The sequence below is a fragment of the Tiliqua scincoides genome, chromosome 3, assembly GCF_035046505.1.
Source record: "Tiliqua scincoides isolate rTilSci1 chromosome 3, rTilSci1.hap2, whole genome shotgun sequence".
Taxonomy (NCBI): Eukaryota; Metazoa; Chordata; class Lepidosauria; order Squamata; family Scincidae; genus Tiliqua; species Tiliqua scincoides.
Window position 1 is genome coordinate 79,913,518 of NC_089823.1, and position 12,798 is coordinate 79,926,315.

The window sequence follows — 12,798 nt, forward strand, 5'->3', positions numbered from 1 at the left end:
GTTTCAGGAAGGCTCGGGGGATGAGGGGGTATTTGGGGAGGGAGGAGTGAAACGCCCCCCCAGCTCTCATCAGACTGCATCAGCAAAATAGCAGGCACTGGTCCAAGGAGATCCATAGGTAGTCTGTAGGCTTATGGTTTTCCTTCAGGTTGCTACGTGCTATAGCGTGGTGGGGGGTGGGATTGGGCTGCTAGTATCTCAGTGACACTGGTAGGCGCACTGGACCTCTTGTGAGTACCAGGAGTTCATGAATCAGTGAGATGGGTTGAGTACAGCTGCTTTAACACCTTGGTGGACTGAAAGGGATAACTCTTAAAATAAAACTTTGATATCCATTGGTACCAATAACAATGCTCCCTGCTGAATATCCAGGAGACAACAAGGAGACGATACATTTTTGATTCATCGCAAATATGATTTACACTTACTCTATTTCAGATTAACTTCCATTCAGGCTTCTGAATTTTACAAATCTGATGTGACAGGCTGAAGTATTACTTTTATAGCACAAGCAAATGTCACGAAAACTATCTGTCTGCACTCCAAATCGCAGTCCACTGCACTGTTGCCTCTAGAAAGATGTGTCCAATGCCACTCAAGCAAACAAAAACATTCCGTTTTTCTCGGGATTAAACAGGTGATAACACTACGTGTTAAGTGACCGCAAGTTTATTGGGCATGATATCACACTGTTCTGGCCTCTTCTTTCTGTACTCTCATTTTCTGTGTGTTTTGGAGGCATGCCAGTGAAAGTCTACCATACCCAGTAAGGATGGTGGTACTTTGTGGTCCTACTCATTCATAAAGTCAGAAAATGGTAAGAACATAAGAAGAGCCCTGCTGGATCAGGCCCAAGGCCCATTTGGTCCAGCTTCCTGTATCTTACAGCGGCCCACCAGGTGCCTTAGGGAGCACACAGATGGCCAGATACTTGTATCTCACTGCCATTCCCTGACACCTGGCAGTCTATTTACACTCAAAACCCCAACGGACTCTGGACTGCACTTGGGTTTGACTTGGGTCACTTTATTAAACACAAGTGACCAATTTTTAAAACAGGAAACCTCCTAACTCAACATCCCTCCCTTGCCAGTGTGGGGTAGGGGAAAAAAATAGTGTGTTTATCTGTATGTGCACTGTGAAAATAATTGTGATGAAGTAAAATGGCAAATAACTTAATGAAACGTCATGATTTCAAATACTAAAACGTTAAATGGAAAGAACATCTGAGCTAAATGAGACTTGTCTTTTGGACCAAAGACTAACATAAGAACATAAGAACAGCCTCACTGGATCAGGCCATAGGCCCATCTAGTCCAGCTTCCTGTATCTCACAGCGGCCCACCAAATGCTCCAGGGAGCACACCAGATAACAAGAGTCATCATCCTGGTGCCCTCCCTTGCATCTGGCATTCTGACATAACCCATTTCTAAAATCAGGAGGTTGCGCATACACATCATGGCTTGTACCCCATAATGGATTTTTCCTCCAGAAACTTGTCCAATCCCCTTTTAAAGGCGTCTAGGCTAGATGCCATCACCACATCCTGTGGCAAGGAGTTCCACAGACCGACCACATGCTGAGTAAAGAAATATATTCTTTTGTCTGTCCTAACCCGCCCAACACTCAATTTTAGTGGATGTCCCCTGGTTCTGGTGTTATGTGAGAGTGTAAAGAGCATCTCCCTATCCACTCTGTCCATCCCCTGCATAATTTTGTATGTCTCAATCATGTCCCCCCTCAGGCGTCTCTTTTCTAGGCTGAAGAGGCCCAAACGCCGTAGCCTTTCCTCATAAGGAAAGTGCCCCAGCCCAGTAATCAACTTAGTCGCTCTCTTTTGCACCTTTTCCATTTCCACTATGTCTTTTTTGAGATGCGGCGACCAGAACTGGACACAATACTCCAGGTGTGGCCTTACCATTGATTTGTACAACGGCATTATAATACTAGCTGTTTTGTTCTCAATACCCTTCCTAATGATCCCAAGCATAGAATTGGCCTTCTTCACTGCCGCTGCACATTGGGTCGACACTTTCATCGACCTGTCCACCACCACCCCAAGATCTCTCTCCTGATCTGTCACAGACAGCTCAGAACCCATCAGCGTATATCTAAAGTTTTGATTTTTTGCCCCAATGTGCATGACTTTACACTTACTGACATTGAAGCGCATCTGCCATTTTTCTGCCCATTCTGCCAGTCTGGAGAGATCCTTCTGGAGCTCCTCACAATCAATTCTGGTCTTCACCACTCGGAAAAGTTTGGTGTCGTCTGCAAACTTAGCCACTTCACTGCTCAACCCTGTCTCCAGGTCATTTATGAAGAGGTTGAAAAGCACCGGTCCCAGGACAGATCCTTGGGGCACACCGCTTTTCACCTCTCTCCATTGTGAAAATTGCCCATTGACACCCACTCTCTGCTTCCTGGCCTCCAACCAGTTCTCAATCCACGAGAGAACCTGTCCTCTAATTCCCTGACTGTGGAGTTTTTTCAGTAGCCTTTGGTGAGGGACCGTGTCAAACGCCTTCTGAAAGTCCAGATATATAATGTCCACGGGTTCTCCCGCATCCACATGCCTGTTGACCTTTTCAAAGAATTCTATAAGGTTTGTGAGGCAAGACTTACCCTTACAGAAGCCATGCTGACTCTCCCTCAGCAAGGCCTGTTCGTCTATGTGTTTTGAGATCCTATCTTTGATGAGGCATTCCACCATCTTACCCGGTATGGATGTTAGGCTGACCGGCCTATAGTTTCCCGGGTCCCCCCTCTTTCCCTTTTTAAAAATAGGCGTGACATTTGCTATCCTCCAATCTTCTGGCACCATGGCCGTTTTGAGGGACAAGTTGCATACCTTAGTCAAGAGGTCTGCAACTTCATTCTTCAATTCCTTAATAACTCTTGGGTGGATGCCATCAGGGCCCGGTGACTTATTGATCTTTAATTTATCAATGAGGTCTGAAACATCTTCTCTTTTAACCTCTTTCTGACTTAACTCCTCGGTCAGGTGGGGCCGTTCGGGCAGCGGTATCTGCCCGAGGTCTTCTGCCATGAAGACAGATGCAAAGAACTCATTTAATTTCTCTGCCATCTCTAAGTCTCCTTTTATCTCCCCTTTCCCTCCCTCACCATCCAGAGGGCCAACCGCTTCTCTGGCGGGTTTCCTGCTTCTAACATATTTGAAGAAACTTTTATTATTCCCCTTAATGTTGCTGGCCATGCGTTCCTCATAGTCTCGCTTGGCCTCCAGTATCACCTTCTTACATTTCTTTTGCCACAGTTTATGTTCCTTTTTATTCTCCTCATTAGGGCAAGACTTCCATTTATGGAAGGAAGCTTCCTTGCCCTTCACAGCCTCTCTAACTTGGCTGGTTAGCCATGCGGGCACCCTCCTGGATTTAGTGGAACCCTTCTTTCTTTGCGGTATACACCTCTGCTGGGCCTCTATTACTGTCATTTTAAGCAGCCTCCATGCACTCTGGAGAGATTGGACTCTTTTTACCCTCCCTTTCAACCTCCTTCTAACCAGCCTCCTCATTTGGGGGAAGTTTGCCCATCAGAAGTCAAGGGTTTTTGTTAGAGATTTGCCTGGTATTCTTCCCCCAACGTGCACGTCAAAACGGATCGCAGCATGATCACTGTTCCCCAATGGCTCAGTAACGTTTACATCTCTAACCAGGTCCTGCGTACCGCACAATATTAAATCCAGAGTCACCTGTCCTCTGGTGGGCTCCGTGACTAGCTGCTCTAAGCCACAGTCATTTAGCACGTCAAGAAATCCGGTTTCCTTATCGTGACTAGAACACAAATTGACCCAGTCAATATGAGGATAATTGGAGTCCCCCATGATTACAACCCTGTCCCTCCTTGTCACCTCCCTGATCTGTTTCCTCATTTCAAGGTCCCCATCCGATTTCTGGTCTGGACTACCAATAGCCAATCCTATCAGCCCCACTTGTGGCATTGCAAAATGCTGTAGTATGTTACAGCGGCTGTCCTGGATTCCCTGGTGCTGGTAAGTCAGCAGCAGGGGCAGGCCATGAGTGAGGAGAGGAAGAAACAGGATGTGTCGGGGGAGGGAGGTATGGATCTGGCAGCATTCACACATCCTGGACCTTATCCCCACTTTTGAAACCTCCTGATTGATATGCTCTTCCTTTGCTTCCCTGCTAGGGGTGTTGCCACTGCTGTTGCCCTAGAAGGGTACCCTTTGTTGAAAGGCAGTGAGTGAGTGAGTGAGTGAGTGAGTGAGTGAGTGAGTGAGTGAGATCCAGAATCAGGGAGGATGGAAATTTTGTGTGCAGTCTCAGACAGGGCCAGCCCATTTACGATGTCAACTGAGAAAGTCACTTCAGGCAGCAGGTTGCTAGTGAGCCCGATTCCCATCTACCCATTCACCTTCACTGCTCCTCCCTGCTCCTCCCCTTCCTGGATTGAAAAAAGAAGAGTGGAGGAGATGATTTAAAGGAGAGGAGAGTGGCGGGCTAGTCCACCACTCAGATCTCCTCCACACTTTTTCTTCCCACTCCATCCCCTTTCCCTCTTCCAGTCTAGGGAGTGAGAGGAGCAGAGGCTGGTGTTTCACCAGGTAAGGGGGAACACTCAGCATGCTGTTCCAGACCCCTGGAGATCTTGGGCTGGCCCTGATCTCAGAGAACAGCAGCAAACAGCTCACCAACCAGTTAAGGAGCTAGTGGGAAGGGGAAAAAAATAGAGTCAACAGTGGCAAGAGAGGGAGGAATTTAGAAATGATGATTAATTTTCAGTGTTAACAGTAAGTGGACTTTCCATCTTCAAGGCTCGTTGCAAATATTAAGCCATTAATAACCCAATGAAGTGTGTTAACTAGCATATGAAATGTATGCGGCACAGATAATTTATACAGCACAAGCATCTGCATTGCTATTTTAAGGCTCTTGATCATTCTGATTCTACGCATCTGTCCTGCTTCATTAGAACTCATCAAAGTGTGCTGCGATAGCAGATCCACACTGAATTAGACCACCTCAGTGCAACACACACCACAATGCTTGGCATTTTAACCATGCAGACATAAATAGTTTGCGCAGCAAAGAGACCCGTAATGGATATCCAGATATCTTGGTTATTACAGAGGAGGGACAAACTAGAAGTGATGTTAAATACGACATTGGGCAGAATCCTACCCTGCACTGGAACAGGCAAGCCAAGAGGCTTCCGCTGTATCCAGTGCAGGATAGGGGCCCAAAGCGGCACAGGTAAGGTGCCCTTAACCCTATGGGTCTTCTCAGACTTGCGCCACCTTCTGAGGTGGCACAAGACTGAAGAAAGCGGAGTGGCTTGAAGCCGCTCCAAACTCCCCAGGAATGGGGGTTGGGATCTGGAATAACTGCCGGATCCCATTCCCACCTCCCACTTCCTGCCTGTCCATCCCCGGGGCTGCCCACTGCCTGCCCTCCCCCGCCCAGGAACGCCTCCCTCCCGCCTCCTCTCACCTCCTCCCCAACCACCCTAGAGCCTTGCATTGGCTCCCCACACAAGCCACCATGGAAGCTGAATTCAACCTCCGTGTGCCGGCGCACCTCAGTGCACCAGTGCGGCTTACTCCTGAAGACACTCAAACGTGCTTTACAGCTCCTGGGTCGGCACAAGGGACTTGCGCTGGCCCAAGTCCTCCTCTGGATTGCGCCCATTGTATAACTTTTTTTTTTTTAAACTTAAAGAAATGAGAACTATGCAGTGGCACAGCCTAGGCTGGGACTGAGGAGTAGAGTTTGAACTTTTCCTCCATGCTGTTTTCCCTGCTGAAAACCTCTCTCCCCCCTACAGCTGCTATAAGTCCTGAATATGTAATTGGAGCAAATGCAAATCTCCAGGGAAGTAGAGTTAGGCTAGACACGAGGAAGACTTCCCTGTTCAGCATTGGAAGAGTCTGCCTCATGCAGTCATGGGCTTGAGAGGTGTTCAAGCAGAGATTGGATTTCCATCTATCACTGTACACTGAGCAGGGGATTGGATCAGATGACCTCCAAGGTGATATCTAAAGCTAACGTTCTGTGGTTCTGTGATTCCAAATGCACCTTCAGGGCCCACAGCAGCTGGGTCTGGGACAATTTTCAGAAGGAAAATGGTAGGGAGGAAAAGGTTTTAACTTCCTCTATTTCCATGGCTCAGCCCTGCTCCTAATCATCCCCCATGCAGAGGCTATTTTAAATATAGCACCAGCCGCAAACTAGACAATGATGTCTTTGAGATCACATCTACTCTGACCCTCAGTCACCAAGGCATGACTCTATTTCAGAGGCTTCTCCAATATTTTAGAAACACATGTCCTCGTTAAAGCCCAGATTCAGCTCACGCACAAACACGAGATAGTTGACGCTTTTGTTTGGTCATTAAAAGAACAGCTCCAATTAATGCTGATGGGAATTACTTCTGAGATCAGTATGAGGTTACTGAACCCTTTTATGTTTCCATCAAGGGTAGTTGATTCTTTTGTACTACTTGATTTTCTAATTTGAGACGAATGCAGGCTTTGCAAGGTGAAACGGGCGGATTTTTTTTTCCCCTCACCCTGCTGTGCTTAAGCCTCATTAGAGTATAAAAAGAGGAACTGCAAAAATAGACTGCTTTAGTTTGTTTGGCGATCTAAGGCAGGTTTTGAAAATGAAGCACATGCCACCCTGCCCACACACACAGCATTCACACGCATGCATGCAAGCATCTTTACCTGATACTGTACAACACTTTCCCATTTTTGGAGATCCTCAGGAGCTTGTTGTCTGTGGTGACGTCGTGGAAGTTGGCACCTTTTTCATTGGCGAAGAATAAATCTGGCTTCCAAATAGAGTCCAACATGGATGGATCCAAATCTAAGGAATCATCAGGGTATTCACTGTAGGCAAGACGGGAGTCGTTCCACTGTTGCCTCAAAAAAATGTTCACTCGATAATCCTACAGAAATGTCAGGCACACAGGTCATTACAACTCTGGCCCCAGTTTAATGTCACACCGTGTTCAGACTCTGAGGCTGAAATCCTATCCACGTTTACCTCAGAGTAACCCCCTTGAACACAGTGGGCCTGGCTTCTGAGTAGACTTCATAGCCTTGCACCATGAGACTTGTACTGATGGTTTAAGTAGCAGTGTTAAACTTAACACAGTGTTAAACTTAACAGAATGTTCCTTCAACCATAGACAGTACAGGGCTGATTTAGACTTTAGTTTCCCTCAGAGGTAGTAAAGTTCTTGCATAGTGATTTCACTTCAGTTTCCTCATGAGAGCCATTTGTATGAAACAGCAGCCATGTTGGAGGATAAAACTGAAGCATTTTAATGAGGTTTCTTGGTCCAAAAACTGATAAAGGTGATTTCCATTGTCCCTTTCCCCTACTACAATAGCTGTCTCTCCACTTAGGGGTAGGATGAGGCAGGAAGTCTCCTCTGCATTTCATCATGGATGGAATGCCATATTTCTAGATCCCTCTCTTACAAGGGGAGGAGGAGCTAGTTGCACTTTCCTCTGGTCAGACTCACTGGAGCCAGGATGACGCCTGTCTCCTGGTATGTCATCACTTCATTTTCCACACACACCCACCACACACACTCTCCATTTGTGTTTTGCCCCCTTCTCTGTCCCTTCACCAAAGTTTCCACTTTCGTCTCCACTTCCAGGGCAGCCAGTGACCCAATGGCCTTCCTATATTATGTCACTTCTGACAACTGTCAGCTGTAGCCAAGCTGAGTGGGAGTCATGTGAGGATGAGACTTGGCAGAGAGGTGAGTGATCCCTTGTGTCCCATCTGATGGACATGTGGTAACTTCCCCATGTCATATCACCAGCTGTTTATGAAATCTGTCGATTTCAAGAGCTGTTTGCTATGTAGCTGAGTGCCTGATGACTGAGAAACACAAGTCTGAATCTCTCTTGAGCGTGCAGAATTAATCTCATGGTGCTTTGAATCCAAGCTATAGTTAAGCTTTGCTTTTTTCACATGGGTGCTCTATCATCCAAAAGGCGCCTCTGCTTTCACTGAGGTATTAAACACCTTGAAACACACATCTGAATGGGCTCTTCATTTCAAAACAACACAGCACCAAGAGCAAGAGTTGCATTTTCCATATCAAAATGATGAGTTTGTTTAATGTTGACTCCAACCATAACGTTAACAATTGTGAGATTTTCAACACATCTCATTACATACTGACAAGGCACTAAGATTGTCAAGGCATACCATCAGTTTTTTTTACAATTGACAAGGTACACCATGCTATGGTGGGGTGATCACATCCCCCAATGGCCCTACTAATTAATGACCCTTCCCCAAACTCCCATAGCACACCTGTAGACCATTCGTGGCATACGAGCATGCTAGGGCACAGTGGTTGAAAATGGCTGGCCTGAGAGTGCGGCCATAATTGTTGCTATTCTGGTTAGTGTTTCTCACTTAGCAACTGAGCTTTTGTTCACCAACAAAAGGAGGCAACCATCTTTAGTTTCTGTTCAGCTGGTTCAAAATGCAGTCTAGTGTTGATTACCCACCATAATGTGGCAGGAAGGAAGTTTCTTACAGATGGTACTGTATATATTCTGCTACCACATGGCCACTAGTTGCTTGAACATAAGCTTAGTCAGGTCCCTGATTTCTTGCTTTATACCTAGGTCACAGGAATCCACTCATGGTGACGAGAACCAGCAGGGATTACATACAGAGGTTTCTGATTGCTCTTTTGGTGAAAAATTCTCCCTCAATAATAGACTCCCCCAGCCTTAGTGAATGACTTTTTCCTATCACTGTATATAAGGAAGTTTAGAAACTATCTCATTGTCCAGTAGCTTCATGTTATATTTATTGGAGCAAGGAGGAAATTAAAAGTGCTCTGCCTACATCACTCTCATACTTAATAGCTGAAGAGTGACACAGAAGTTTTATAAATGAATGCGTTTCATTTTTCACCTCATACTAAAATGTGCCCCTCTTTTGGAACACTCAAAAGAGTGTGAAACCATTTGCAAAGAAAAGCGGAAATGAAGCCACATTATGGAGGCAACAAGGCTACTGTTTCATCATCCTGATCCAGTGGGATATAGATGACTAACTGAGCCAGAATATGGACGGGATGCATGTTTTGGAGGTGCATCCCACTGCAAATAATTTTTTGTGTCTCAATGACACAAATATTTTCAATGGATGCACATTTTGCCTCAGCTGACCATACATATTGCATATGGTCTCTATGTGTGACTAGAGCTAGATTGGAAGTAAATTCTTGCAGCTGCTGCTGCTGTAGTGAAAAGCAGCGGTAGGCAATGAAACTGCCAGCCCAGAATGACAACACAAGAAGCACTGGCCCAGGTGTCTGGGCAGTGAGAAGCATTCCATCTTCCGCCTTGCACTCAGCATAAAGGCAATAAGAGGGCTCTCTTTGTCCTCAATTATTTTGTCATGTGACCATGTGAGATCTCAACAGCATCCTGTTTGTAAACCCAACCAGTCATAAACCCTGACTAGCTGGGATGCGGCTGTGAACTATCCCTTTCGAGTAAGTTAAATAACATTGATCAGGTACAACAGATCAGGTAAAAGATAGTCTGAAACAAATAAAAAAAATAAGCAATGTGAACTCAGATGTTGTGAAAATTCAAGACAAAATTAACAGAAACTGCTCTGAATGTCGATATATATTTAAAATCTTAGACTAAGGACATACTGGATTAAAAACTGATAATGGGCAATGTAGTCTGGTAGACAGTACTGGGGAAAGGGCCTTCAGCTGGACTCCAGCTCCTCTATGGACTCACTGGCTTGTCACTTGGCTCCACCTGCCTTCCAGTTTAACTGGAAAAACTTCAAAATTAGTTTTATATTTGGCACAGGTAAAGTTGGCACAGGTATGTTGTAGCTTTCAGTTCATCATGTGTTTGTTTTTTTCATTGCATTGGAATGCCTATGCTCTTTGATTAAAATATCACACCGAAAGAAACCATGATGTGATCACCCTTAGCAGTGTGATTTAATCCATGCCTACCTGCACTTGTGACCATGAATTGATGATGTTACAATGTTGGGTATAATTTTTGCACATCTTGGGCAGCCTAATCCTATGTGGGCCTTACATTGCCAAAACTGTGTTCCGGCAGTATAAGTTCCTTCACAGCTGTCACAAAAAGTGACACACCATTCGGAAGATCTGGGCCACCACTGCAAGCAGCAAATGACAAATGGTAGCAACCTACGATGCCTGTAAGAAAGTATGGGTAGGTGGTATCACGGGGTGGGGCAAGTCCCTTTCCCTTTAAGATGGTTTAGGCTGGGTGTTGGTTAACCAGGTGTAGGGTATTAATAACTTAAAGAATAAAACCTGGGCTTGGGTGCCTGAAAACAGAGAGCAGGGGGAAGGGTGCTAACAGCTTTTATATTGGAAGTAATACTGAGACCTGTAAGATGGTAGTTTTAGCCTCTATTTAGGTAAGATCTTTCTTGTTTTTAAAGCTATTGTGATGCATGTAGTTATGTCTTTTTGGAGCAATTGAAGCTCCCTTAAGCTTTAATAAAAATCTTTTATATAAGATATTGGGTGCAGTGATTGACCAGGGACATGTATGATGGGACCTGGGGCTTGGAGTGAGCAAAAATAAATAAGCATTGCTCTTGGGGGTTGTGGAAGGTGGTGTAGGTGGAGGAGGGTTGAGTCCTGGCTGGTTTGGGGGTCTCCCTTGGTCCTTCCCTACCCCAGGGGTGATGTTTGTTACAGGTGGGAGGGGTAACAGAGAGGGGACAGGGGCAGAATGGGAGCAGAGCAAGGGCTGGAATGGGGTGATATCAACATCAGTGGCATTGCCAATCTCCTATTCCCCTTCTTGATCCATCTTCCCAAATCCACTCAGACTTGTACTAGCAGTTGCTGGTGCAGGTCTGAGTAGACCCATTTTGGAGTTGGAGGCTTACCTCTGAGTAAAGAAAAAAGGTTCCTTTAACTGGAGGAGACCTCCAGGACTGCCCCCTCACAGGATTCAGTACAAGCTCTGGCAGCAAGGCTGCATGGGGGGGATGATTGTGCTTTTAATGTATTTAATTTTGGATACCTCCTCCCTAAGTAATACAGGGCTTTATAAGGCTCACACATTAAAACTGTACCTGATACGTCTGTATAACCAGGCACAATCACTGTTACAGCCCAATTGTAAGCTGCCTTAAAGTCAGAGCTGCACAGCTGGGTGTTACTCAGGGTAAAGGGACGAATGTTCCCTTCCCCCGAGGAGACCTCTACCATACTCAATTTCAGCACAGGATGCAGCAGTAGCTGTTTGGAGCTGCTGCTCCTGTGCGGGATAGGACTGGGTCCCTAGTCTGTAGCCCAGTACAGTTATTCACAAATTTCATTCAATGCAAGTACACTCTGTGTACAACGTCTGTGGAATGTTGATCTGTAAAAATGAACCCAACTACAACCATTCACACAGAAGTGGGCACATCCTCATGAACAGCATTTATGTGTTGTAGAACCCCCTTGCTAGAGAGGGTTTCCAAGTAACTTCAAAAAATGTCCTTTTTTAAGGCAGGTATTTGGAAAATGACCCGAGTGCTGTCTCTCGTATTATTTGTCGATGTTTACCGCTGTGGTTGTCATATATTGATTTTAATTGTAATGATAGATTGGGTTGGGTTTGTTTAGACATTATATTGAATTTATTTTTGTGGAACCACCCTGTGGGAAACTTGATTTTAATAGGGGGTACACATTTAATTAAATTATTTTAATTAATATGATCAAAAATGTGTCTTTTAAAGCATTAATTGTGTTTTTTCCTTATTCCCTGCAATGCCTCCTCATCATTTAATATTCATTAATGAATTAATATTACATTCTTGACCCAATCATTTCTTCCTTACAATATGCAAGTTTAGTATGATGTCTTGTCCTAACTTGCCCTAAAGGCAATCACTATGACTATCCAGGGAATTGTAGGAGGGATTCAGGGCTGATGCTGTTTTAGAGGTGTAAATGGGGCTTGGAATGTATTGAACTCAGGGCTTCTTCATTTGGTAGGTTTTCTTCCCTACCCTTTGAATTTTGCACCTTAGGTATCACTAATCCACCTGTAGCAATCTTTTTTTCACACTATCTTTTTCACTTTTTTCACAATCTTTTTTTCACACATCCTCTATATTGAATCGGATTGTTTTCAGACATTTTGGTGTTTACATCAATGGGACAATTTCCAGTAATTTTAATGGAGCTGAGAAATACACCACAGGACATCAATAACATTATAGTTCATCTCTCTCTCTCTCTCTCTCTCTCTCTCTCTCTCTCTCTCTCTCTGTTTGTGTGTGTGTCCATAGCAGCTCTACTATTCAGCTTAGTAAACTACATTGTCCCAGAATTTGTTTGATGCTCTTTAATTGTCTGCCACCAACATGGCTAATCAGAAATGTGTTAATAAATCACATCCAGCTGTTGCTACACTTCAGAAGAATTCCAAATAAGATTGCTCCCTATCTGAGAGAAAGGAGACAAATATTAATATTCAAAAGTAAAATACGTAAACAGCAGCCCAATCCAATCTGAGACTTAAGGAGGAAGCTCTCTTGACGTAAGCCCCTGCCATGTCACTGTCTAGCAGGGCCTAGGAGAGGGGGGTAAAGGGAACCCCCTTTACCCAGGCTCAGGGTCAAAATTTGTACCTGGGCTCAGGGTCAAAAGGGGGGCCCAGAAGCCAAAGGAGGGGGCCCAGAAATTTCCTGGGATCTGACATTTTCCTATCTGCTGGGGACACTACCATGACTGGAGATGCTGGGGACACTACTGATGCCACA

The 12,798-nt window shown here is 45.0% G+C and overlaps 1 protein-coding gene across 2 annotated transcripts in view; it reads right to left on the minus strand.

Moving 5' to 3' along the window:
* Nucleotides 1-12,798, minus strand: part of GLRA2 (glycine receptor alpha 2) — a 135,364-nt gene that overhangs the window by 82,988 nt on the left and 39,578 nt on the right. For both annotated transcript variants that reach the window (XM_066620771.1, XM_066620770.1), the window contains exon 4: nt 6,708-6,931. In XM_066620771.1, coding sequence (XP_066476868.1) covers nt 6,708-6,931 — 224 coding nt within the window. The remainder of the gene's footprint in view (nt 1-6,707; nt 6,932-12,798) is intronic.